The sequence below is a fragment of the Acartia tonsa genome, chromosome 5 (genome assembly GCF_053477335.1).
Source record: "Acartia tonsa isolate MP-2025a chromosome 5, ASM5347733v1, whole genome shotgun sequence".
In the NCBI taxonomy this organism is placed as follows: Eukaryota; Metazoa; Arthropoda; class Copepoda; order Calanoida; family Acartiidae; genus Acartia; species Acartia tonsa.
The window spans coordinates 26,308,777-26,336,022 of record NC_137264.1 but is presented as its reverse complement, the minus strand read 5'-3'; the positions used below and the strand labels follow the sequence as shown (position 1 = coordinate 26,336,022).

At 30.4% G+C, this 27,246-nt stretch overlaps 1 protein-coding gene across 1 annotated transcript in view; it reads right to left on the bottom strand.

The window, feature by feature from the left end:
* Nucleotides 1–27,246, bottom strand: part of wb (wing blister) — a 57,524-nt gene that overhangs the window by 23,750 nt on the left and 6,528 nt on the right. The window contains exons 10-68 of the mRNA XM_080160999.1: nt 25,483–25,532; nt 24,850–24,943; nt 24,424–24,498; nt 23,168–23,217; nt 22,896–23,007; nt 22,369–22,464; nt 21,925–21,975; nt 21,589–21,687; nt 21,347–21,396; nt 20,935–20,984; nt 20,594–20,631; nt 20,307–20,390; nt 20,122–20,165; nt 19,840–20,022; nt 19,649–19,700; nt 19,450–19,524; nt 18,202–18,277; nt 17,878–17,939; nt 17,524–17,618; nt 17,238–17,303; nt 16,882–16,978; nt 16,461–16,577; nt 15,964–16,061; nt 15,477–15,545; nt 15,187–15,250; nt 14,632–14,706; nt 14,358–14,417; nt 14,063–14,152; nt 13,469–13,553; nt 13,012–13,067; nt 12,409–12,526; nt 12,007–12,110; nt 11,773–11,862; nt 9,276–9,392; nt 8,804–8,886; nt 7,870–7,943; nt 7,469–7,585; nt 7,183–7,268; nt 6,978–7,078; nt 5,137–5,279; nt 4,708–4,764; nt 4,499–4,559; nt 4,336–4,387; nt 3,996–4,056; nt 3,830–3,898; nt 3,513–3,592; nt 3,186–3,279; nt 2,996–3,045; nt 2,817–2,896; nt 2,452–2,546; nt 2,245–2,333; nt 2,087–2,148; nt 1,673–1,812; nt 1,395–1,438; nt 1,082–1,169; nt 861–963; nt 692–791; nt 304–472; nt 45–149 (exon numbers count right to left, since the gene is read on the bottom strand). Coding sequence (XP_080017125.1) covers nt 45–149; nt 304–472; nt 692–791; nt 861–963; nt 1,082–1,169; nt 1,395–1,438; nt 1,673–1,812; nt 2,087–2,148; nt 2,245–2,333; nt 2,452–2,546; nt 2,817–2,896; nt 2,996–3,045; nt 3,186–3,279; nt 3,513–3,592; nt 3,830–3,898; nt 3,996–4,056; nt 4,336–4,387; nt 4,499–4,559; nt 4,708–4,764; nt 5,137–5,279; nt 6,978–7,078; nt 7,183–7,268; nt 7,469–7,585; nt 7,870–7,943; nt 8,804–8,886; nt 9,276–9,392; nt 11,773–11,862; nt 12,007–12,110; nt 12,409–12,526; nt 13,012–13,067; nt 13,469–13,553; nt 14,063–14,152; nt 14,358–14,417; nt 14,632–14,706; nt 15,187–15,250; nt 15,477–15,545; nt 15,964–16,061; nt 16,461–16,577; nt 16,882–16,978; nt 17,238–17,303; nt 17,524–17,618; nt 17,878–17,939; nt 18,202–18,277; nt 19,450–19,524; nt 19,649–19,700; nt 19,840–20,022; nt 20,122–20,165; nt 20,307–20,390; nt 20,594–20,631; nt 20,935–20,984; nt 21,347–21,396; nt 21,589–21,687; nt 21,925–21,975; nt 22,369–22,464; nt 22,896–23,007; nt 23,168–23,217; nt 24,424–24,498; nt 24,850–24,943; nt 25,483–25,532 — 4,945 coding nt within the window. The remainder of the gene's footprint in view (nt 1–44; nt 150–303; nt 473–691; nt 792–860; nt 964–1,081; nt 1,170–1,394; nt 1,439–1,672; nt 1,813–2,086; nt 2,149–2,244; nt 2,334–2,451; nt 2,547–2,816; nt 2,897–2,995; nt 3,046–3,185; nt 3,280–3,512; nt 3,593–3,829; nt 3,899–3,995; nt 4,057–4,335; nt 4,388–4,498; nt 4,560–4,707; nt 4,765–5,136; nt 5,280–6,977; nt 7,079–7,182; nt 7,269–7,468; nt 7,586–7,869; nt 7,944–8,803; nt 8,887–9,275; nt 9,393–11,772; nt 11,863–12,006; nt 12,111–12,408; nt 12,527–13,011; nt 13,068–13,468; nt 13,554–14,062; nt 14,153–14,357; nt 14,418–14,631; nt 14,707–15,186; nt 15,251–15,476; nt 15,546–15,963; nt 16,062–16,460; nt 16,578–16,881; nt 16,979–17,237; nt 17,304–17,523; nt 17,619–17,877; nt 17,940–18,201; nt 18,278–19,449; nt 19,525–19,648; nt 19,701–19,839; nt 20,023–20,121; nt 20,166–20,306; nt 20,391–20,593; nt 20,632–20,934; nt 20,985–21,346; nt 21,397–21,588; nt 21,688–21,924; nt 21,976–22,368; nt 22,465–22,895; nt 23,008–23,167; nt 23,218–24,423; nt 24,499–24,849; nt 24,944–25,482; nt 25,533–27,246) is intronic.

The window sequence follows — 27,246 nt, the reverse complement described above, 5'->3', positions numbered from 1 at the left end:
TAAATATGTGCTCAAATTATTATGATGTAGTAAAAACTTCAAACCTTTCAATATCTTCAGTTTTCTTTTTAAGTCCATTTATTTCAACCTTTCCATAGAGTAACTGTTGAACTTTTTCATGTAATATTCTTGCTTCACTAAGTTCAGTTCTAAATATGAATAAAAAATACTTAAGACATCTGCCAAAACAGAAAGAAATTAAATTTTTGATTGGAATGTTTAAAATCTGAATTTCCTTTAAACATGAAAATCTAGAAAGAAACAAAAATAAACAATTATATATAAGTATATAAAAATGTTAACCTGGCCAAAATATCAACCTCTGTAAAACTCTTGCTTTTTATTTGATTAAGAAGGGTTGTAGCCTGAGTCAAGGCATTTGCCAGGCTTACCCTGCCAGGAGAATCTCTTCCATACTCTTCCAAGTACACAGTCAAGTCCAACAGGTCTTTTCCAAGCTGGTTTATATCATCTATTTATACAACTGTTATAATATTTAGATAAAGGAAAAATGGCCATAACATCTTTCAAATCAATAATAATTGGAATAAATTTTAAAATTAAATAAAGTATATTTTAAATCAATAACAATTGAATATGTAAAATTCAATCAAGCTTAATTGCCTCCAAACACCATTTTTGATAATTCTTACTTAATCTGTCTCTATGGAAATCTAAAAATGAAGAAAACCTTTTATATTTGTGGCTGTATCATGCAGGTTTCGTGATTCCATTATCTCACTTTGTGCAATATTCTCTAATTTATCTGAATCCAAACTTATTATATCAGCCTGAAAACATTTAAAATTATATCATAAATGTACAATAGAAATATTCGTAAATTAAACATGAGCACTCACCCGGGGTGTTAATCCAACTTCTTGAATATATAAAAGATTTGAAATATTTTTATTCAAAACATTTAACTCTTTGATTCTTATTTCAAGGCTTGCTGTACTTTCTCTGGAAAAAAAATATTGTAATTACAATCGTATAAATAATGCTGAATTCACATTCTTCTGATTTATAAAGTATTAACAATAGTTATTTATGTCTGTATATTTACTGTATTTTCGCTAACCTTATTCTGTTAAGTTTAAAAGTAGGAGCAGGGTCCAAGTCATGAATTCCAGCAGAATTTAGTGTATCCTGTAATTCTTCTAACCAATCTATAAACAATAATGCTATTGTACTTTAATACAATTACTTATTAAAAATGGTAGATATTTAAAGATTGTACCACTTTATAGTTTATTAGTACAAAATTAATCTAATTGAAAGGTAAAAGGAAATATGTGAATAGCTGTAGTTTTAAAATGTTTTTTTGGCATCTCAAAAATTATTTGATAAAACAAATTAAGATTTATAAACAAATTTCTAGAATTAAAAATTACCTAAAAGATGGCCAACACATCCATTGTTACAGTTTTCGCATGTGCTAAAAATGTAGATAGAGTTGTAAGACAATTGAGCGAATAATAGTTTTCACCTTTATCTGTCGGGTAAATTAAAAATAAAGATATCTTAAATTCAAAATTTTAAAACTTTTTTAATCAACAACAGAGCTATTCTGATAAAAACACAGTTAAATACATACTTGCACATATAGTTACAAACATAGTGAGGGTGTGAAGGCTTTAACTAATTAATATCAACCAAAACTAAATGATACCTGAACTTAGTAAGAAGATGTCTAGGTTTACATTGAGAACAATCTCTGCCAGAAATACCATGTACACAGAGACACTGACCAGTAGTTACTTCACATTCCTGGGATCTGCTACCATGGGGATTACAAGCACAGGGAAGACACTGACAAAGATAAAAAATATATTTTAAGCAAGGATGTAATTTGTATATGATATACTTTTTGAAAGGATTAAGCTGACCTGTGCATTTCAAACATGCTTTTTAAAACATGTTATGACACTTTTTTCTTCATTAATTTTTAGAAACTGAATAATCTTTCAACTTACTCAGGTCTGTTCTTGGTGTTTTGATTTATATTAATTAGAAAATTGTTCTACTTTAAGTTCTTGAGATCATCAATAACTGACTCATTTCTTTCAACCAGACTTTTAGTTACCTGACCCCCTGGCTTTTCAGGATTGCCATAGAATCCTTCAGAACATCTTTCACATCTTGATCCTAACATCACAAATTGATTAAATTTTATAAAGCATTTAAGATGGTATATATAACATATATTACATTTTAATATAATCGAATGTAATTTACTTTTACCTGTATAACCATATCTACACTGGCAGCTGATTTGTTCTCTGGAATTTTCATGTTCAGGAACAGAACAAGTAACAGCAAAATTTCTCTCACTGACACAAAAAAATATAAATAATAATATATTTTCCTTAATTTACAAAAAAATTTACAATAAAATACCCTTAATTTAAATTATTATGATTTGAAGACAACAAGATATAACAAGAATACCTTGAAGGACATTGACAAGGTAGGCATGGACGACCATTCATAGGATCCCCATAAAATCCTTCTCCACATATATCACAGAAGGCTCCAGCAGTATTCTAAGCAGATTTATAGTTTACTTATTATATCAGCTTACAACTATCCCTGGTAGATTAAAGCATTTAAGAATAATTAATCAAGTTTGAAAATTGAAGAAAATTACAGTTTGGCAAAACATTTATACAAAAAAAATTCTTTGTTTCAATTTTTTCTCATTTTATACAATGGCAATTAGTTTAAACTAGTGTAAGAATTATGTGCATTTTTAGCTGTGCATGTACAATTAGTACACACCTAGTTCAAAGACTATGTACATTTTACTCCTATACCTGTGTACAATTAGTACAAAAACCGGTTCTTGGATCACAAACATCTGACCTTCCATTGCAGTTACATGGAGTTGAGTCACCTAAATAAGTTTTTGTATGATCCAAAAAATTATAAGCCATGGTAGAATTATTTGATAACAAAGTTCATAAAAGACATTTTTAAATGGATAAGTTTTTACCTATTAAGTCTAGGATGATTTCACTGGTTACATATGCTTCTTTGTAAAATCTAAAAAAACAATATTCTTTTTATAAAAATTCATAAATTATAAATTTTTTGATTATTGATTTGTATTTGGTTTTAGAAAATTTGACTTTCTATCTCTTTAAACAGCTACTTAAGATTAAGATAAATTTGTGATATTATACCTGTAAAACCCTTTGCCAGGATTTTGACAGGAAGTAGAATTATATTTTGGTGGGCAGCTACACATCTCAACTCCTAAAGCTGGTCGTGGAGAACCTTAAAAAGTAATTCATAGCATGAATAAATTATAAGATTTAATCAGTAACCTTTCACTATTTAACCTAACATAACCTAATCATGCATTAAACCAAGGTTTCACTTATTATAATTTAAGCAAAGATTTTGCTTAGATACTATCATTTTTATCTTAATTATGAAAATTCAAAAAAAAAAAAAATCCGGAACTTAATTATTTTAGGGGACAATAGATTCCCATTAAATACTAATACCTATATTTGCAGGTCTGGCAGAATCCAGGCTCACACTAAATAATCTGGATTCTGTTGAGTCAGAAGCATCAGTGGCTCTGTGTCAAATAGATAATTCAGTATTTACAATAACAAAAGTTTTTTTTGTAAAGGGAAGCCGCAATTTTTAAAGATCTAAACTGTGGATGGATTAGTGACTGATGGGCATCTTTATATATTTAAATTTATTCATGCCAAATATTGTCTCAAATTTATTTAATGTGATTATTATTGTTATCAGACTAAGCATTCTATTTTAGATGCATAAAATCATATATAACTAAAATTATTCATTCCTGATGAGAATATCTTGGACTTGTTGAAGTGCAACCATCATTAAAGCTCTTGACACAGGCGAAGCAGGTGATCTTAAACATTTCGTTCTTGTTTTTTTCTATTATTTAAAATCTCATTGAGCTCAAGTTCCTTAGATTCCAATAAAAAATATGTTGTTTGTAACCATACCTGTGATTCTTCCAATTATTTTCATGAAGATGCACCTCATATCTTCCTGTACCACTTTCCTAAGGTTGGGTTCAGAGTTTAATATACCACTTGCAAAACAGTTTGTAAAAGATTCAGTATTAATTAAAATAATGTTAATTCATGTAAATTATTTCATAGGATTACTTTCCCAATAAGTTATTTTATTAGTTACAAATCATATAATTTTTCTTCTTATAATTTTTTTGGGAGATTATCTAAACCTAATTGGTCCAGAGATTGAGATATTTTGTTTTAACAGAATAGATAGAATTAGACAGATAGCTCTTGTTCTATTTTAATGCAATTATAACTCTTTCCTCTTTTGGTGTGTAGACCAACTCTAAATTGTGATTTCCTTTCAAATAAACTAAGAACAAAATTTCATGATTCACAAAATAATCTTAAAGTTTATATATTTTTAATTGCGTCCAACAGTAGTGATGTTGGGATGTAAACAATTTAAGAATCATGTAATTTCCTAATGGATAAGAGGCTAATGTATCAGGATCTAAGATTCTTTCTCCGTTTGTCTGAATACTGAATCTAAAAGAGAAGAAATGTCAAACACTTAATGAATTTTGTTGGACACTAATTAATACCACAGTTGAATGAATAAAATTTGTTTTATTCAAAATTGATTTATACTGTGGATTTTTAAATAAAAAAAATAATACTTTAATATTTATCTTACCTTAGAAATCCATTATATGACAGTACATGATCCCCAAGAAACATTTCTGGAAGTCTCCTAAGAAATATAAAAAATCCTAAATATTAAATACAATAGGTTATCTTTTTCTTATTAATTAAATGGCAAGAATCTCAGTCATTTTTTTAAAAAAAGAACCGCTGATGTTGCTATGCATATACAATACATACATGATATTAATAGAACTGGTAAAAAATTTGTCTTATGCCAAAAAAAACAGGCGGAATTCAAGGCAAAGGTGGTGCAATCCACAAATTGGTTGTATGTATGACATGTGTTAATGTATCAAATATCTTGTGTAAAAGTTTTTGGTTTGTTTTCTAAGTTAAAAAGGTCACTATGAGGCAAATACAGCAATCTAACTCTAAAATTCACCCTAACAAGATACTGAAAGGTATTTTCATTACTTACCAATATAAAGGGGCTTTAAAAAGATGTGGCACCCCAATAACAATATCTCCTTTAGTCTCTGGAATAGTTATGAGTCCATGTTCTGTTGGGAGCACACTCTGACCTCGGCTTATTACCAGAGTTCGTCCCCGAGGCATCACCAACTAAATAAAAACTGTTTTACAAAAAGGTGTACACCGACAAACGTCCTAATGCGACAAACCTTCTAAACGACAAACATCCTAAACGACAAACATCTCAGTCTTAAGTAAAACGTTCTAATTTTTTTTCACAAATGAAATCTTCCAAATTTAATTTAAAAATGTTCTAAAATAAAAGGAAATAGATATATATTTTTTAATTTAGAAAATTAAAGGTTTATTTTTGTAATGCTCGGTTGTATCGGGTTCGAAACCATTCTGATTGTGATAGCCAACACAGACTTTGGGAAAACTGTCGGACAGATTTGTAAAATTTAGCCTATGGTTAAAGTTATTCGATTTAAAAAGTATTTTTTCTTGTGTTTTATCGCCATTTTGAATTTGATATTGTTTGAAAAATTTTAGGACGTTTTACTAAAGAGATGTTGCATTAGGACGTTTGTCGTTTAGGAGGTTTGTCGCATTAGGACGTTTGTCGCGGTAGGATGTTTGTCGCGGTAGGACGTTTGTCGGTGTACCCAAAAAGGTATATTTGAGACTATTCCAAACATACATGAGTAAATAGGTATATTCTAGACTAAGTTGTGTAAGCTGGTGTAAGATCTGGTGTATTCTAGACTAATTCAAAACCAAACTGTTTCCAGGAGAAAGTTCTGGTGTATTCTAGACTAATGTTAAACATACCTGTGTCTAGGAGTAACGTCTGGTATATTCTAGACTAATTCTAAACATACCTGTGTATAGGAGTACGATCTGGTGTATTCTAGACTAATTCCAAGCATGCCTGTGTCCATGAGTAAGATCTGGTGTGTTCTAGACTAATTCTAAACTTACCTGTGTCCAGGAGTAAGGTCTGGTGTATTCTAGACTAATTTTAAACATACCTGTGTCCAGGAGTAAGATCTGGCGTATTCTAGACTAATTCCAAACATGCCTGTGTCCAGGAGTAAGATCTGGTGTATTCTAGACTAATTCCAAACAAATCTGTGTCCAGGAGTAAGATCTGGTGTATTCTAGACTAATTACAAGCATGCCTGTGTCCATGAGATCTGGTGTGTTCTAGACTAATTCTAAATTTACCTGTTTCCAGGAGTAAGGTCTGGTGTATTCTAGACTAAATTTAAACATACCTGTGTCCAGGAGTAAGATCTGGCGTATTCTAGACTAATTCCAAACATGCCTGTGTCCAGGAGTAAGATCAGGTGGGTTCTAGACTAATTCTAAACATACCTGTGTCTAGGAGTAAGGTCTGGTGTATTCTAGACTAATTCTAAACATACTTGTGTCCAGGAGTAAGAGTTGGTGTATTCTAGACTAATTCTAAACGCACCTGAGTTCAGGAGTAAGATCTGGTGTATGTTAGACTAATTCCAAACAAATCTGTGTCTAATTCTAAACAAATCTGTGTCCAGGAGTAAGATCTGGTGTATTCTAGACTAATTCCAAACAAATCTGTGTCCAGGAGTAAGATCTGGTGTATTCTAGACTAATTCCAAACAAATCTGTGTCCAGTAGTAAGATCTGGTGTATTCTAGACTAATTCCAAACAAATCTGTGTCCAGGAGTAAGATCTGGTGTATTCTAGACTAATTCCAAACAAATCTGTGTCCAGGAGTAAGATCTGGTGTATTCTAGACTAGTTTTAAACATACCAGTGGCTAGGAGTAAGATCTGGTGTTTTCAGACTAGTTCTAAACAAACCTGTGTCCAGGAGTAAGGTGCTTGAGTGCACTCTTTACTTCTTCCAAAGCAAAAACATTCTGTACATCCAACAGGATTCAATCCAGATAGACCAAAGAATCCTAAATGTGCATTGTTTAATTATTTAAAATAGCTATATCTAGCAAATTTTATATCTTGAAATTTGGCTTTGTTTACTTATCATTAGCTTGAAAGCATTTTTTACCTGGCGTGCAAGTAGCACATTTTTTACCAACCACAGTTGCTTTACATGGACATACTCCTTCACTGTTACACTGACATAGGCCAGATCTAGATATATATAAATATATACAGAGATTCGTTAAATAAACATACTCCTTTTTTATTATAACACTTTGAAATGAACAGTGACAAAAATGCAAAAAAATATCTTGCTTGGAATTGAAGTGCACATATTCCTGTAATGATTATGATTTATATAAATTTTGAGAATAGATGTATTATGCACAGAGACAAAATGAAATACTTACATACAAGCTGATGGTAATGTGCCTGCCTGATGACAATTACAAGCTCTGCACTTTGGGAAACTATAAAATCCTGCTGAACATTTGTCACACCTATCTCCTTCGAATCCCTCCAAACACCTAAACAATAATTTTTTGACTGAATCCAAAAAAGATAATTAAAAAAATTAGGAAGGTTGACTATGACTAGTTATTAACTGATAAGACCATAGCCCTTTATTTTTTTTAATATGTTACTTAAGTATTAAATCTAATTATACTATGCACAATTATGTATTTCAGCTAATTTATATTCAAGGTATTAAATGATCTAAAAAAGATTTTCTCTTTTTTTACTATTTATAGTTTAATGTTCCTTGACATATGGGAAATGTTGGATTAAGTAATGAAAAAAAATTAATTACCTGCATTTTCCAGTTTGTGAATCACATTGACCATAAATAGAACCTTCAGAGTGGCAGTTACACTTTACACAGCCCTACATTTAAATAAAATTTATCATATAGCATATATTTGTTATTTTGTGTGGCGTAGGAATAGCATAATTGAGGTCCTACCACAAACGTAGGAGTCCCAAACGTCGGAGTGGACAAACGCAGGAGTCCCAAACGCAGGAGTCCCAAACGTCGGAGTGGACAAACATAGGAGTGGGAAAAACGTCGGAGTGGACAAACATCGGAGTGGACATTGCTTAAGTAAAACGCAGGAGTGTCCGCTATTTTAATAATATGACAATTTGAAATTTTTTATACCCCTGTCTACCAAAAAAGGTTATGGCCGCAGCGCTCGGCCCCCTAGCCTGCCTAGCCGCAGCGCTGGGCCCCCTGGCCTATAATCTAACCTAACCTAACTAAGAAAAACAAGGAGGCCGAGGGAGGGGGGGGGGGTGGTTGTATAAAAAAATTCAAAATTGAAGAAAAAAATCAAAATTCAAAAAAAATTCAAAAAAAAATTCAAAATTCAAAAAAAAATTTAGGACTCCTGCGTTTGTCCACTCCGACGTTTGTCCCAAAAATCCTGCGTTTGTCCACTCCGACGTTTGTCCCACTCCTGCGTTTGTCCCACTCCGACGTTTGGGATTCCTGCGTTTGTCCACTCCGATGTTTTTCCACTCCTACGTTTGTCGTGGAATCATAATTGAGGTATATAAAGGGTTGTAATGTTTAAATCTTTCTCATTTTGCCTTCTGGTTCAGAGTAATACGTTTGAATTAGTTGTTTTTTAAAAAAAGAAAAAATAATTTAAAGATTTGAAGGTTTAATTGAGATGTTTTAGTTTTGATTATTTAGAATTATTTAGTTTCTGAAAGTTGAAATCTTTTGAGAAAAAAATATAAACCTTATATGAATGGTAGTTCCAAGTTCCAGCAACACATCTATTACAGGCCTCTCCTTCTGTCAAAGGTGGACATACACACCGACCTTTAAACAAACCAAATTAAATGTAGCTGTTATTAATCTTCGCATTTTCATTCTCCCACCCTCCAGTTTTTATTAAACTAATTGTATACATATATTAAAATACAATTCTATCTAAACAGTGAGCAATGTATAATGTATATACCTATATCTACCTGATATCTATTTATTTTTTTGCTCTATGCTTTTACTATGTCTACACCTTAATCAATTAATGTAAGTACCTGTATCAGGATCATGACCAGTTTGAGTACAGAGTGTACACTTAGTACATCCAGATGTATCTACCTGTGTATCTATGTATGTTAGTACCTGTATCGGGATTATGACTAGGTTGAGTACAGAGTGTACACTTAGTACATCCAGATGTATCTACCTGTGTATGTTAGTACCTGTATCAGGATCACAGACATGACCTGGTTGAGTACAAGGTTTACACTTAGTACATCCCGAGGGAGACATACCCCAGTATCCAGCAAGACAAGCTGAACATCTAGGGCCTCCAACACCTGCAAAAATATTTGAATTTATATTTACAATTATCCACAACAGTAGAACCATATAAAGGTTGTTAAGTAATGAAAGAAAGTGTTTGAGAAGAAAATTATCAAGATACAAAAAAATTAACTAGAGTAAAATGTGTTACCTTTTTTTATGTTTTATTATTATTTGGCCACAACTTGGTTAAAAATGCTCACAAATCAGACCTTTTTCGACCGAAGATACTCAAATGGTTCCTTTACAAGCCCAATCAATCAGTTTTAAGATATCTTTATAATTCAAGGTAAATTTATGAAAATACTAAAAAAAGGCGAATTTGGGTGTTAACTTTTATATGCACAGTACCATAAAATCAACAGAAAAAATACTTATTTTTACTTTTTTCTCATTTTTAAAGTTTGATTCTGTTAAATTGGCTATTCTTGAAGGGATTTATGCATTAATTATACTGAAACATAATATTGGGCGGAAATTAATGTATTTTAAAGAAAGAAAATTTGGAAAATAAGAAATTCGACCTCTATCACTTCAAAGGACAGCTGCCAACCTCCAGTTGACAGGATGTAGTTAAATACTTGTTAGCAATAATAATTAGCCCAAAAAGTAAAACAAAAAGTTTTTTAATATAGTAAAAAAATGATAATCTAAATCTTAATTTTGGGGATGATGATCTTAAAGACGCTCTTGCTGTTGGTGAAGATGACCCAGATGGTATGAGCATTATGACAACTTATCTATTAAACTATGGTTCGATTTTTGTATTTGTAGCATTCTTCAATCAAAAGAAATCCCAAAACATACAATCATGGTTTTTAAATTCTCCAATTCATAAGGTAAATACTGTATTTTTTAAAAGATGATTATGTTTCTTGTTTTAACTTTTAATTTCAGGCTGCTACAAATACAAAAATTGGACCATAGTTCAATAGATAAGTTGTCATAACGTTCATGTACTTGGATACCATCTGGGTCATCATCGCCACCAGTAAGAGCGTCCTTCAGATCCTCATTCCCAAAATTAAGATTTAGATTATCATTTTTTTACCATATTAAAAAACTTTTTGTTTTACTTTTTGGGCTAATTATTATCGCTAACAAGTATTAACTACATAATGTCAACTGGAGGTTGGCAGTTGTTCTATGAAGTGATAGAGGTCAAATTTCTTATTTTCCAAATTTTCTTTCTTTGAAATATGTACATTAATTTCTGCCCAATATTATGTTTCAGTATAATCAATGCATAAATCCCTTCAAGAGTAGCCAATTTAACAGAATCAAACTTTAAAAATGAGAAAAAAGTAAGAATAAGTATTTTTTCTGTTGATTTTATGGTATCTGTGCATATAAAAGGTAACACCCAAATTTGCTTTTTTTTTGGTATTTTCATCAATTTTCCTTGAAATATAAAGATATCTTAAAACTGATTGATTGGGCTTGTAAGGCAACCATTTGAGTATCTTCGGTCGAAAAAGGTCTTATTTGTGAGCATTTTCGACCAAGTTGTGGCCAAATATTAATGAAACATATAAAAAGGTAACACACTTTAAATAAAATTGTATCATTAAACTAACATTAATATTCACATATATGTCTGCAAAAAAGGATCCCACTAACCACTGAACCATTATCATTTTCCTTTACAATTTAGCTTCTCATAGGTCTTGGCCTGTAGGGTTGGGCCGGATACCAGATAACCGGATATTAACACTAAAAAATCACGAAACTTTGTAAGATTTATAACGTGAAAATCTAGGAATCGATCTAGCACCTCAACCAATAAGCAAATCTTAATGAAACTTTGTGGGGATATGTAAATTGTGAACTTATTCAATCTCTCAAAATATCAGCCATCTATCTCGAATAGGAGTAAAGAAAATCATTAAAACTTAAAAATCTAGAAATCGAACTAGCACTCCAACCAATAAGCAAAACTTGATAGAAGTATGCAGAATATGAAAATATTCAATTTAAGCCGTATATCTTGAATAGAAGTTGAGAAAATCATGAAGACTAAAAAATGTTGGAACCGATCTAGCACCCCATCCAATTGAAGAATCTTAATGAAGCTTGGTGAAGATATGAAGAATGTTAACATAATTAATCCCTGAAAATTTAAGCTCTCTATCTTTTATAGGAGCCTTTCCTCCTTTCTGACTTTGACAGACAGACGGACAGGCTTCAAATTATAGAGTAGCTATTTAATGAACAATTACTACTGTGAATCTGTAATATGGACCCTTAACAGTTGGGGGGGCGGGGCGTTAATCGCACCCTCCCCTCCGGTTTTTCTATTTCATTATCTGGGTATGAAAGGCAGAGGGCTATAATTTTTTTACCTTTGAAACTAAAAACTTGTAGGGGTCAATGATTAAGTAAATGTGTATTGACCTGGTTTACAAGGACATTGTCCAGTGATCTGATCACAGTAATTACTCTTAGATCCATATAAATCACATTCACACTTGGCACACCCAACTCCTAAATAAAAAACAAAATAATTTAATTTTTATAACTTTCTTCTTATTATTTACTGTTTAAAAATCTACATTTTTAAAGTATAGCATTTTATTAATACGCCAATGTTGACTTTATATATACCTGAAATAATGAGTATATAATTACCTGAATTGATGCCCCAATGTTGGGGGGCACATGTATTACACTGCCTACCCTCTACCCTGGTAAGACAGGTACAAGCACCACTATTTATGTCACACTCTTGTCGCCTTAATAATTTTATAATTTTAATTTATAGATTAAGAAATAGAAGAAATATATTGTAAATTTTTATACCAAAAAAGGACTTCCCTTTAAAGTACAACCTAGTTAAAATTCTACATTTAATATTCTGACCAAATAAAATACAGACAGAAAGATAAAAATTTTGTTTTAACTTTTAGTAACGAACCTACTTTATAAGTCCATTTAAAAAAAAATTCTATATCGCGATTTTAGTGCTTCAGCTTTTCTTTTTAAACTTAGTTAAGATTTTTGTGTTCATATTCATAATAAAGCTAAACTTACAAAGATCCATTTTGATGACAGTTACACTGATTACATCCATCTGGTCCAAATCCAAAGTGTAGAGGTAAACATTTATCACAGCGGAAGCCAGTGACTCCAGGCTTACAGAAACATTTTCCTAGCATAAATACGTGTTATTACTTAGGTTTTGTGTTTAAGCCTTGAAGAGACGTTATTGTTCAATTGTATCTATTGATGCTATCCTAAGCGCGTAAATGGGCTCTATTGACTAAGATGCAGAGTTGTTAAGAAAAAAGAAATATTGAATTTAATTAGAGGTAGTCGTCAAAAAAAACATTATTACAATATTTTTTATCTAAATGGAACAAAGTAAAAGACCTACCCTTTCTATAAATGTTATAGACCACACAGAGAGGATTTTCAACGTCTCTAGTATGACGAGGTTTATTTAAAAGTCGAACCTTGCACCTCCACAATAACACCATAGTATAGTAGACATAATTATTGGAAATGACGTTTATAGAAATTTTTTTATTTCCGCCACGGTTACACTTTTATTGATGCCATGTATTCGAAATGAACATGGACAGTTAAAATAGCATATAAACAGAATGGCACCAGGCAGGCAAATTAGTTACTTACCAGTATCAGGATGACATCCTTCACCAGTAGCCCCCACAGGATCACAATCACACATCCTGGTAACAAGCAAATATAATCAACAATCTTTTATTTTATAAACAAAGTATTCAGGGCAGGTTTAGGATTTTTAAGATAAATTTATAAACCCTGAAGAAAAATTGCTCTGGAAAAATATTATCACGTACCAAGAAAACATTTCTCTCCTTTTAAAAAAAAAAAATAGATAAAGTACCTTTTTGCCATTAAGCTTTTTTCCGAGCTAGAGAAAGTGGCCATGTTTTAAGACACAGATGTACAGTTTATTATATAAAAATATTTAGGAATATGAATTTTCTTTAGCAACGATAGAGAACCATATCTGTTCAGCGGCTAGCGAGATCCTTCGATAAAAACAGACAGACATACAGGCTGACATACTATTACTTTAATATGATAAATGTATGAGACATTTAATTACCTGCATCCAGCTCTGACATTACCAAATCCATCTTTACACTGACCACATGTTCGTCCAACATATTTCTCAGCACACACACATGTTCCTAAAAATGCAATAATTTTGTCTTTCTTTTTATAAGTCTAGCTTTTCCATAATTAGGGTGTGTCCTTCAGACTTTCTAGTCGTAATGGATAGCTCAGAACAGACCATTAATATAGGCATCTCAAGATTTTAAATCATTTTTTAACAAATAGAATTCTTGTCAATTTTTAATACTGACGTGTATGATGAGAAAATCTAAGAATTTGGTTTTCATAATATGATTCTTTAGTTGTTTAGGCAGAGATTTATATGAGAAAATAATCATATCTATGAACAAAAATATTTTAGAGTACATAGAATTAGGTTTTTTCAACAAAAAATATATATATTGTTCTATATTTATGTAGATGAGATTTGAATAAATTGGAACAAAAATACCAATGTAAATGTTTCTGACACAATTCAAAAAAATTTAATAATTAAATATTATTTACAATTGTCAAGTGCACTTATTAGGTCAAAGTTACTTGATATAATAATTATGAATTTAATGCGCTGAATTATATTGACCTGTCCTTGGATCACACTCTTGGGATTTAGCTCCATACTTGTTGCACCCGCAGGGTTTACAAAACCCATCTCCGGGGTTTCCATAATAACCTGCACACAAATGTTTATATTTTTGTACTGCTATTTTATAATTTGGTAATATGTTCACGTTTATATGTCAGATTGATTGACTATCTCATTATCATACAATCTGAGTATGTTGGTTAGTTTCCTTTCAAATGAGAAATAACAAGTTGTAAAGTTTAAAATTAATTTTACATATTATAAAATTGAGCAAAACTAAAAGTTTTGTTACCTGGAAGACAAACGTCACAATTCCAGCCTCCAGTATTTCCCAAACAGGACAAACATTCACCTTAACATATGTATAATTTATTTAGATATAGTTGTCGCATTTTATGAAATACTGCCGGCTTTCTCTTGTAGTTTGGGAGAGGGGGGGGGATGAGTCGCCCTCTCAAACTTTCAAGATATTTACTTTTGTATAATTTTAATTAGTAAACACAAAAAATTCTGCATTCCAAGTGCTCTTTTATTTAGCGTACTCTAAATCTATAGTATAAACTCACCAGTCAAAGGATCACAAAGCCTCGGAGCAGAAGGATCCGCATTTCCATTACAATTACATGGCTTACAGTAGTCACCTAGGCATAACATTTTTACTATATTATATTTCAGTTTAATTTGTCTTAGATTCAATTTTCAGCTAGTAAAACTAAATTTACGAATTAATTTTAACATAACTTTTTAATGAAATTGATGAAATAATCCGAGCTTCTAAGGTGTTCCTAAGCTATGAAAATTAAATTTATTTGAAATATTTCGTGATTTTTATTTAGATCCACCCAATTCCTTCCACTTTCAATACAGAGTATCTAGAGGATAGAGGATAGCCTCTAAAAGAACGATATTCGATCGTCTTCAACCCTAGATCTCAAAAATTAAAACAGATCTTGTTAGTAAACCATTGCATTCGTATAAGCTATATTCAGATGTATATATTGATGCATCGCCCCTTAAGGTGCGTTGCCACAAAAGGGACTATAACCCTAAAATGTTATCTTAAGGTTCTTAGAGGTTAGAAACGAAGCTCATAGTAATTATCATATAAAAAAATTAACAACCTATTGTTAGAGGATTTCCATAATAACCATTTGCACATCTTTCACAGTGGGCTCCTTCAAATCCCTACATTAAAAATAAAAAATTTTTTTGAAAAATGCTGAAAGTTTTCAGATAGAAAGAAAAAGTTGGGGGTTGTTAATTGTAATTTGTAATGTTTTTTGGTTATAATTTTATTATTCATGGAAAATTGTCTATAATACTTTAGAATGCGTGATTTTTCAGCTTGGTTGAGAACCAGTCATAATTCAGAGTAAGTATATCGTTTTAGAATCAATAATTGAATATTTACCTGAGGACATTTGGTACAGGTGTACTCTTGGGGAGCTACTGAATATTTGTCATAGTCAATTGTTACCATCTAAACAAATAACAATTACCTTTAATGGTCATTTGGTTGCTTCGTCCCTAATCTAATGACATAGGATCTAGGAGGATTACAATATTACATACTAGTGGCTCTGCCCCTAGCATCTAGGGTCTGTATTCAAAGGGGTTTGGAGGGGACAGAAGTGGTTTAAACAATCCCAGAACATATGAGATTGAAATCTTAAGCTTCAGACAAAAACTCTTTACTACTTTATATTATAGGAAATAATCAATTACGTCATCTTGTGTGACTTAATTATTTTTAAGGGGAGACAGGCAAAACTTAAAGCTGACCTTACTTTGCTCACAACCACCTCAAAACTTATGTTTGTAGCTTAAAAACATACTAAGTCTAATATGAAACTTCTTTATTTTTATATATGGTAATTTAACAATTTTTAATTACTAACCTGACATTCTGGGCTAAAATTATTTGAAGGTATTTCTAGAGGACATTTGCACGGCTTGCAATCATTTGGACGACCAAATTTGGCATTTCCATAAAATCCTGAAAAATATATTTTTTGAATTTATTTTCTATTGAAATGGACAAACTAAAATAAAAAGTAAAAAAGGGTAGATATATTTAAAATGGAAATCTTTAATTGCTCTATTTTTCTTATTTTTTATCATTTGAACACTTTAAGTAAATTATTGATATTCTGATCCTCTTTTAAATTTTCATAAAATCTTTTCTCGTATTCATTCGAATCCGGTGGATATGAACCAGTCCTCATCCATACGAAAAAACTATGTCAAGCATCGTATTATATCCAGCCTTCTTCGAATATAAAAATGTACAATCATAAGATTGTACATTCTATATCCGCGGAAAGCGGTTTATAATACGATGAAAGAAATAACTATTAACACTTTTAATTGTTAGAAATTGTATGTACTTTGATACCTGGTATACAAAGATGGCAGTGATCCCCCATAGTATTATGTTCACATGCGCTGCATTCCAGAGTAAATGGATCACAGGTTGCTGCATGACCGTTGCATAAACATTTTCGGCATTCACCTAAACAGAAAAAAGTATAAAATCATTAACTCCTGTCTAAAACTGAAATATAAAAAATGTAAACGACTATGTGTGGCCCATTCTCATTTCTAGAGGAAAAGCAGAAGTTTTGAAAATGTCTGAGGAAAAATATTTCTTGAAAGAAATAAAAAGTTTGATAATAATTTTGAGCAGTGAATGATCTGAATTTGCTAAACATTTTACCATTATATTTACTTTTTAAAGAAAGTCTACAATTAACAAAGGGTTGCAATGATAAAATTATTTGGTTCTAGTCATCTTAGTTTATAAAAACTTATCTTACCTCCATACAACGTGTTATTTACTCTAGTATATCCATAGCTACATTCTTGACAGGATAATCCTTCATAACCCTGCGGGCACTTGCATTGTTCTACAGCCTAAATATAAATATATCTTACATAGTCCTGCAGGCATATAAATTATTCTGCAGTCTAAACAATATTAAATTAATTGAATGAAGTTATACATTTACTTAGTAAAATATAAAAATTAATTGCAGTTTCTCTTTAGTAGTATAAATAGTCAGTATATTGATGTTTAAAACACATAAGATTGTCTGTCTTCTGTTCTTTTTTTCTTCTTAAATTGTTAACTTATGTTATTCTGGTAATTATTAATAAATACAAATAATATTACCTTGGTTCTGACCAAACTCAAAGATTCCTGTGACCCAAACTGCATTGCTGCTGTGTGTAAAGTTCCCTAATATAAAAAAGAGCATTTTTATTTTTGTAGATATTTAATATATAAAATTTCTATAAAAAAATATTTCTGTTATTATTATAAATGTTTCAAATTTCCCATGAAGATTTCAATAACTATTAAACATCAACTTGTAACTTATTTTGCCAATTGTTTGACAGTTTGGCTGACTCTGATATTTTATGTATTGATTGATTTTATGTTATTTATATTTACTTACTTCCAGCTGATCCGAATGGTATTTAGCCCGTATAAGAAGTCTTTCTAAGCTTCCCAAACATTGCATAAACTCTGCCTTTGTTACTTCTTCTTGATCTAAAAATGCATAACATTAATTTATAAAAAAAAACAAAATATGTGAAAACAAAAATGTTGTATTTTTGAATTGTATAAATTTAGCTTTCATAAAATAGAAAAGCTTCGCTTTTAATAATCCTAAAATATCTGTAAGTTGGATAGAAAAACTAATTCGGTACAATAAACATAGTTATAATGTTATATAACTTCCGAGGAGTTAAAAATCAACAAAAAAAAGTAGTTTAGTTGATAATGCAATTTGAAAAATATGACTTACTATCAAGATGATACCAGCCATGCTCTAAGAATATTAACTTTATGGTCGCATTGTTGCTTCCCCTAAAAACAATAAAAAAAGGGAAAAAAACAACGGTGGCAATATCCACAAAAAGTATTATTGAGTCATTTTTAATGGTGTGCGATGTTTTTAATTTGACACAATGTTTTTTAAAAATAAATCAATTTGTATTTCGGAATTGGTCCAATAATCATTGACTTTGATAAAAAAAAACTTCATTTTCTTTTAATAATATAATAACCGTCTTGTAAAGAAAAAACAAACATAAACCTTTTATCTATTTCAAAAGTTAACTGTAATTACCTGTAATCAGATTCCCCATATCCAATTCTGAATCCTTCCCCTTGTAATATTACATCTGGTTCTCTGGTTGGGGTTCCTAAATAATTTTTACCACAGTAATTTATTATCATTTATGTGTATAAGAGAATATTTTTAACTGATCAACCTTCATAAAAATAGTAAGACATTCTTTATTCTATACCTATATGAGCGATTACTTTTTCTGTTTATACCTTATAAATTATTTTCAACAGATTTTTTATAAAACGGCTTGGTTTATTGCATCAAGATCTATGACAGATCTGTATAGGAAATAAACGTCTATAAATGAGCTCGAATCTTCCAATAGTAGAGTGTTTAATACTCATAGTGCTCCAATAATCCATAATAAATTCTCATTGACCAGAACGATAAGACCCATTTTTTTACTCTATGAAGAATAAATTCATTTTTTTATTTCATGTTGCTATTTAAATTATATTAAAGTATTAAATTTTTATTCACAAAATAGAAAATTTAAATTTATAAAATAGTAAATCAAAGAAAATTTCGTTTTAAAATAATTTGATACTATCGACGCCTCCGTAATGTGTTCAGAAATTAAACTAAAATTTAACATTTAACTAAACATTTTAACCCTTTCAGGATGTTAATTTAAAACAAAAATATTAGGATCCTAAAATGTTTTAAAGAAAGAGACACAAAATCATAAATACGGTTTTAAATAAAAAAAATGAAATTTAAAAAAGACGGAAGGAAAGGGAAGTGAGAGAGAGGGACATTTAATCTTTAAAAAATTATGAAAAAACGAAACAAAAGTCAAAGTAATCTTTATGAATAGTAACTTTTTTTGTAGTTGGGTTGATATTCAGGGATTGGACAATAGAAAAAAAAAGATTAATATTCAATCTAGCCAATAGCGGGATAATTTTAGAACGCTGCCTCTAGTGTTATCCATATTCTTTAAATTATTTGTTCTTGAAGTATCTCCCCTGCCAGTGTGCCAGGAAGTAAGAACTATTTGTACCTGAAGAATCTCTCCTGCAAGTGTGCTAGGAAGTATGAATTATTTGTACCTGAAGTATCTCTCCTGGAAGTGTGCCAGGAAGTATAAACTAGTTGTATCTGAAGTATCTCCCTGTCAGTGTGCCAGGAAGTATGAACTATTTGTACACAAAGTAACTCCCTGCCAGTATGCCAGGAAGTATGAAATATTTGTACCTGATGTATATCCCTGTCAATGTGCCAGGAAGTATGAATTATTTTTACCTGAAGTATCTCCCCTGCCTGCGTGCCAGGAAGTATGAACTGTCAGACTCTCTCCGTACGATAACAGCTTATTTCCTAAATATATTTTTATTGAATCTTTGTAATGAAAACATAATCAATCGGTTTTCTAGCTTTAACAAAATTTAAAATCTTAATTAAAAAATTATTGCTTTAAGTACATGTTTTCAAAAGTGATTACCTAAGTATGGTTCAGGGGCTTGCCAGTAATAAGCATCCAAACCAATATCTTCCTAAAATTTATATTTTAGTAGTAAGAAGTTTTTGTTAGAAAATCTGTATGTAATCTTTAGGATCTTTAGGGTAAAGAAAATGGACAACAAAAACTATCAGTCATTGAATACTTAATCTCTGGGTTAAAAATTTAAAGACCTGAGCAATAGTGAGTCCACTTGTGACACTGCTCCAGTAAGGTGGAACCTGGAGCCTGCCAGCCAGGTCTGTAACCAACCAACCAGAATGGTGATCAAGTATTTCAACTCCATAGTCCACTGCATCACAAGTTTTAGTGATACCATAACAGAAACATTCTGTACAACCTTCAGGATTCTCAGCCTAACACAAAAATGATAAAGGAATAAATAGTTTAATATTTAATTACTTACAAACCAGTTGATTTTTTTTAAAGCTGCAACAGTTCTTAAAATATTTTACCTGCAACGCAAAAAATCCCTCTTTACATGTGTCACATTTTCTTCCTAAAATATCAAACTTTTAGGGATTATTTTTTTCTTTTATAATATAATTGTTATGAAGAGAACAGGTAAAATAAGATGATAACAGCGTAATTCTATTTTATATTTTATCTTATGTAATATTAAAGCATGGTTTTTCTTTACCTGTTGCATATTTCTTACATTTACAGAATCCAGTACATTGACCATTCTTAGTTCCTGCCATACTACACGGACACTCTTCACATCCTAGACAGGAAGACAGGATTAATGCAAAGATCCTGGTAAACAAGGGGCAATTTTAGCAATATCATTGAGAGCTAGTATATTATATAAGGCTGTGGCTTAATAGATGGCATTAATGGCTGATTAAGTAGAATTAAAATTAAAGATGGAAATAAAATATAATGTTATACTATCAAGGGAAAATATTAGTAAAGATGAACTCTTACTTGGATAGTTTGTATAACCTTTGGCACATCTATCACACCTAAATAATCAATAATTCAACGATAAAAATTTTATTTAAAGATAAAGGAAGGAAGACAAAGATGACGGGGGCAAGGCAAAGGGGAAAATATACCCCAAAAATATGTTTGTTGGGTAAAATGTCCACCCCCCCCCCCCCCTCCTTCCTCCTCCCAGTCAATGTTTTACTCCCCTAAAATTTTGTAAATAACATCCCAAGCCTAAAAAATACCTGGACGTCTTTAAAGCCTATAGATTGTAAATGAATCAAATTTAAATTCACACAATTTTGATTCAGGGGTTAATTAATTTTTAGTTTACATACCTAGAACCTGTGAATCCAGGTCTGCACTTACAATCTCCTGCCTCGTGGCCCTACAAATTTTAGATATTTAATTTTTATAAATACTAAGCTTCTGCTCTGTTACACACATTGTCTGTTTGTCTTTTCATTTTTTTATACTACGCTTCTCATAGATGTTGTCATCCTTGTTAAAATTTTAGACATTATTTAGATGGAAATTTTTATAAAACTTTCTTTACCTAAAAAATTAGTAAAGGTTTTTTTCAGTCACCATATATTGTTCAAAAAGAGAAAGAGGGCAAAACTCAGTATTATGAGTCAATTAATGACGAAAGGAATATTAAATTTTTATACAAAGAAATAAATTTGATCATTGCGTCTAAATTGTGTTATCAATATTAAATGAAACGCAGTGCAAAAATATAATTGTTACCTGATGAGATAATTCACTGTCAGAATAACATTCATTCACTCCAAATGATCCTAAAATTATTATCTTTATTATCTAAACTTTTTTCCATATAAATTTTGTTTCCTTTTTAGTCCATTCGCTCAGGGTATTCAGTAAAACAACAAACAATATATAACCAACACTTTGGTTATAAGATTGTCCTATTTTTAAGCATCCTACCCCCCCCCCCCCTCCTACTTTTTACTCTTAAAAATTTTTGTTACCTGGAGAAGCACAAGAGCATGGAACACATGGCTGAGAATCAAACCTTGAAACTCCTGTGGGGCGGAAAAATCCCTCTTCGCATCTTTCACAATTGATACCTAGAATTTTATATATTTATAATAGTTATATTATATGTATATAAATAAGTTTTTTGGAAGAAAATTTTCATAGGTATAGAATAACCATATCAATAAAATTTTACTTTATACATATATCTAAATGTATGTAATATTGATTTGATTCAATTATTACTGTTTTCTTTCTATGTATGTACAGATTACACCCAATAATAAAAAATCTATTTTAATCTGATGCTACATCTAATACTTTATAACCTGTAGTATGATCTCTACAGTTTACACAAACACCACCTCCAGAATATTTACCTGAAAAAAATCTAATAATAATATTGATAAATTGTGAAAAATCATTATCCACTGTAAATCTTTTATATCATATCCATGTAAAATATCTAAAGTTAGACTAATCCGTGTCATTGGAATATGTAAGTGTTTCTGACTTATCAGAGTACCATATTCAAATATAAGTCAGTAGGAGAAGAAAATATGTGTGCATCAGTGACCAAACGGCAATCAGGGTACTATTTTATAATCTAAGCTAATAAGAATTTATTTGTTCTAATAACTAGTCAGATAGCCAATAAGAGAATAAAATTAGCACTACGTATTGACTGAAGAAAAGAAAGAATAACAGATACTCATTTATATAGTACTTTTATTTCTACTAAAAAGTAATTTAAATTTTTAAAATATATTTACCATTGGCATTTAAACTTTTTCTTTCTGCCTCAACTATTGGATCAAAATAACATTCATCTGCATGACCAAAACAATTACATCTCTCACATTCATTTCCTAGAAAAATATATAGGTAGATAGTTACGTAAACAGATAGGATAGAATACACTTGGTGCATTATTTTATTTAGTTTACTAAATTTCATGTGAAGTAAATATTTTTGTACATCCAACTAATTTTTGTCAAAATGAATTTCAATTGGATGTGATGTATGTATCTTTTAATACTTAAATGTTATATCATATATTTATATTACATTCTTGTTTTAACAATTAAAATTCATTTTTAAAAAAATTTGTGTTGGATGTACAAAAATATTTACTTCACCAATATGGTTCCTGCTTTACAGGGTAACTTCTCCTAAAAAAAATATTTTTACTTTCTCTTTTTAAATCTAAAATAAAAAAATGGGGTTATTGAATGCAACTCAAGTGCTCCTAGAGGCTTAAATGGGCGTAGCCGATAGTATGAAATATAATAATTATTACCTGAAATATATTTTCCAGGGCGCCATCTTTTCTGGTTAAACATTGGACAACAAGTATCACATAATGATCCACAAGTATTGTGCAGACACTTACACTCATACACTCCTGTTCCCTAGTATATTTAGTTACATAATATCTCATAAACAGCTGGACAAATTAAAGATTTTTTTAGTCTATCATATACAAGTTGAAGTCCTGATAGAAATCTTATTAACCCCAATAACCACAATTGTTTACTACCAAATACAGATTGTAAAAAATAGAAATTGAACCTGTTGAACTATACAGTCTGATGCATGTCCATGACAGGGACATTGACCACCTACATAAATAAATAAAGTATTACAATTAAAAAAGCTGACTATTTATTATTTTCAAACTATAGCACTGTTGACAGTTATCTTACTGTTGCTACTGTTACAAAAATCTTCATGCGAGTTTTGAAGTACTGATCGGAGACCAACGACCAATAATAGGCCAGTATACATTGTAATTGACCAATGGTAAAATGTATACTGGCCTATCATTGGTCATTTGTATTGTATGAATTCATTTTTTAGGCAATATAAGCTGCTTCAATTTAAGGACGCACAAAAGGCTATAATCTTTAGAAACAATTAAAGGGACTGTAAACGAGAAAATTTCTCATCCGATTATCAAATCTTAAGATCATCTCAATTATAAAATCTCAAAGATAGGGCAAAACTGTCTCTCGTTTCCTTAAAAAACGTCTTTTTCCGCCGATTTTTATTATGTCCGAGATTGGGGAAAAAAATTCCGGACTATATAAATGTGCAGTTAATTGTCTTTTTTTCCTTCTATAGCTAAAAATAAACTTTTTGACATAGTTCTCTATTTTTCCTAACGGTTAAGCTGACTTTTAACATAATCCTTGCTTTAAACAAATTTATAGTTACTTAGAAATTGATAAAATAAGCAATATTTTTTATTGAAAACCAAATACAATAACAAAGCTAGAAACAGGTTTTTTATTAGTATCCAAGTAACTTTAGATGGCCCATCTTTAATTACAAATTTGTAAATAATGAAGGTGCAATATTTCTTTATAAACAGTCTGATAAAAGTGTAAACTAATTCTCCAAAGTGGGTTATTCATTGTCCAACATAATAAAAAAGGATATTATTATTTTAAATAACCTTTGAAATTCAACCCTTTGTAGACAGTGAGGTATTTTTTTGTCAATAATACGAATTTAAAATAGAACTTTATTACCTAATTACTACGTTATTAAAAAAACTAATTGATAATTTTATATCATAGAATAAATCCTTAACAGTAAGTTAAATATCCCTGCAAACATTATAAGAAATAAAAACGTTCAGATTTTCCCTGTTTTTTCCTTTTTCCCTCCCAAAATACCATAAAATCAAGGCATTATCCTGTATAATTTTGTTAATAGGACGTTTTTGATTGATCAGTGTAGTGAAAGGTGCTTAGAAAATGTTAAGATTTGATAATCAGATGAGAAATTTTTACATTTACACTCCCTTGAATGAAAATTCTTACCAATATTTATATCCTTGACAGAGTAGAAATATCTCTTTGCTATTTCTTTATATTCTGGGTGTCGTATATCTCCTAATCACAAATTATCAAAATATCTCACAAATAATATATAATTAACTAAATTCTGCTTCTCTTATTTCTTCACCATCAAATGATCCTACACTAGCGGACACGCTCTAGAGTCCTCTTGGGGCACTTGAGGGGGGGGGGTGTATTCTAGAACCTAATTTTAATCTTAGATTTTAAAAAAAGTAATAACAAAGTTTTGGAAGATATTTTTTTAGGGGGGGGGGGGAAGTCGACCATGTAATCATTAATTAATTGTTAAAAATAATCAAGTTTAATAGGTAGAATTTATTTATTTTAATTGGTTCATTACATGCTATGAACTTATTGGGTTTGTTAAACTAATTTGATAATTTCCTAGTATGATTTTGTCCATGCTAAGAAGATGCAATGCTTCGAACTTGAGACGGATAAATCTTGCCTTTGTAAACTCAAGTAGGGTTCTTGATGGACCCTACAAGTAAATATATTTATTTCCTTTATTTTGATAAATTAATGTTAAAAATTGGAAGGGTATTGATGATAATGAATAGTATATTCTACATTAATAATAATTTGATTCTACTGAATAGTTATCCTTATACTAAAGTAACAGGATGTCTATGTGTTTGTGTGTTTGTCTGTGTGTTTGTACCGAAGGATCTCGCTAACCGCTGAACCGATCAGGTTCTCCTTAACAGGGTAGCTTCTCATAAGTCCAAGGAAGGTTTATAAATATTTTGGGGGAGGGTACCACCACCCTCCCAAGAGAAATGACAAAAAAATCGAAATTTTTTAAAATTTAGGGGAGACTTCAACGTCAAATAAAGAGGTATCGTACATAAAAAATTTACTTTAACAAACAAAAAATTTAAAGTGCCACTAGAGGCCTCTAGGGGCGTAGCCGCTAGTTTTAATATAAAGAATCAGGCCATACAATGAAATTAAAAATATTAATGTATTTTCATACTTTTTTATTTAAGTAAGTATATATTTTTAAAGATATGTCTTTACCTTGGCCCCAGGTCTTCCATTAACAAGAGAAATCGATATCTCTCCATTTTCTAAAATAGAAAACCTGTAATGTAATTGTCAAAATAAAACATTAACTAAATTATAGTTGGGCTTTAGCACCAGGGCTCTAGCATCTTTCATTGTGTTAGAATTTGCCAAATTTTTCTTACTTGGGAGGAATAAAGAAATAAATCTCTTCATTTATTAGAAAAAATGGGTAAATGATTATAAATTAAAAAATCCTTATACTAAAGTAATAGGATGTTTGTGTGTTTGTTTGTACCAAAGGATCTCGCTAACCACTGAACCGATCGGGTTCTCCTTAACAGGGTAGCTTTTCATAGGTCCCGGGAAGGTTTATTACTATTTTCTTGGGGGGTGGGACACCCCCAACCCCCCAAAAAGATGAAAAATTCCCCCCTCCCCACAAATTTTTTTTTACTTTTTCTTTTAAAATCTAAAATAAGAAATTGGGTTATCAAATTCGACTCTTCCGTCCTCAAGTAGCCGCTAGTTTCTTCATAAAGTAAGTAAATAAAATATTTGATCTGACTTTTAAAATAATACAATTAATTTATGTTATTAGACAAATACTTAATGCAAGATTAAAAATATATTACAACCTTACCCAAAGGTTTGAGAGAGTTATAATCACTTGTAGAGATAATAATCTTACCCAAAGATTTGAGAAATGAATAATAATTTGTACATACAATAATCTTACCCAAATATTTGAGAAATGAATAATAATTTGTACATACAATAATCTTACCCAAAGATTTGAGAAATGAATAATAATTTGTACATACAATAATCTTACCCAAATATTTGAGAAATGAATAATAATTTGTACATACATTAATCTTACCCAAAGATTTGAGAAATGAATAATAATTTGTACATACAATAATCTTACCCAAATATTTGAAAAATGAATAATAATTTGTACATACAATAATCTTACCCAAATATTTGAGAAATGAATAATAATTTGTACATACAATAATCTTACCCAAAGATTTGAGAAATGAATAATAATTTGTACATACAATAATCTTACCCAAATATTTGAGAAATGAATAATAATTTGTACATACAATAATCTTACCCAAAGATTTGAGAAATGAATAATAATTTGTACATACAATAATCTTACCCAAAGATTTGAGAAATGAATAATAATTTGTACATACAATAATCTTACCCAAATATTTGAAAAATGAATAATAACTTAAACAGATAATAATCTTACCCAAAGGTTTGAGAGAGGAATAATAACTTAAACAGATAAAAATCTTACCCAAAGGTTTGAGAGAGGGATAATAACTTGTACAGATAATAATCTTACCCAAAGGTTTGAGAGATGAATAATAACTTAAACAGATAATAATCTTACCCAAAGATTTGAGAGGAATAATAACTTGTACAGATAATAATCTTATCCAAAGAATTGAAAAATTAATAATAACTTAGATAATAATCTTACCCAAAGGTTTGAGAGAGGAATAATAACTTGACCAGATAATAATCTTGCCCAAAGGTTTGAGAGAGAAATAATCATTTGAACAGATAATAATCTTACCCAAAGATTTGAGAGAGGAATAATCACTTGAACAGATAATAATCTTACCCAAAGGTTTGAGAGAGCAATAATAACTTGACCAGATAATAATCTTACCCAAAGGTCTGAGAGAGGAATAATCACTTGAACAGATAATAATCTTACCCAAAGGTTTGAGAGAGGAATAATCACTTGAACAGATA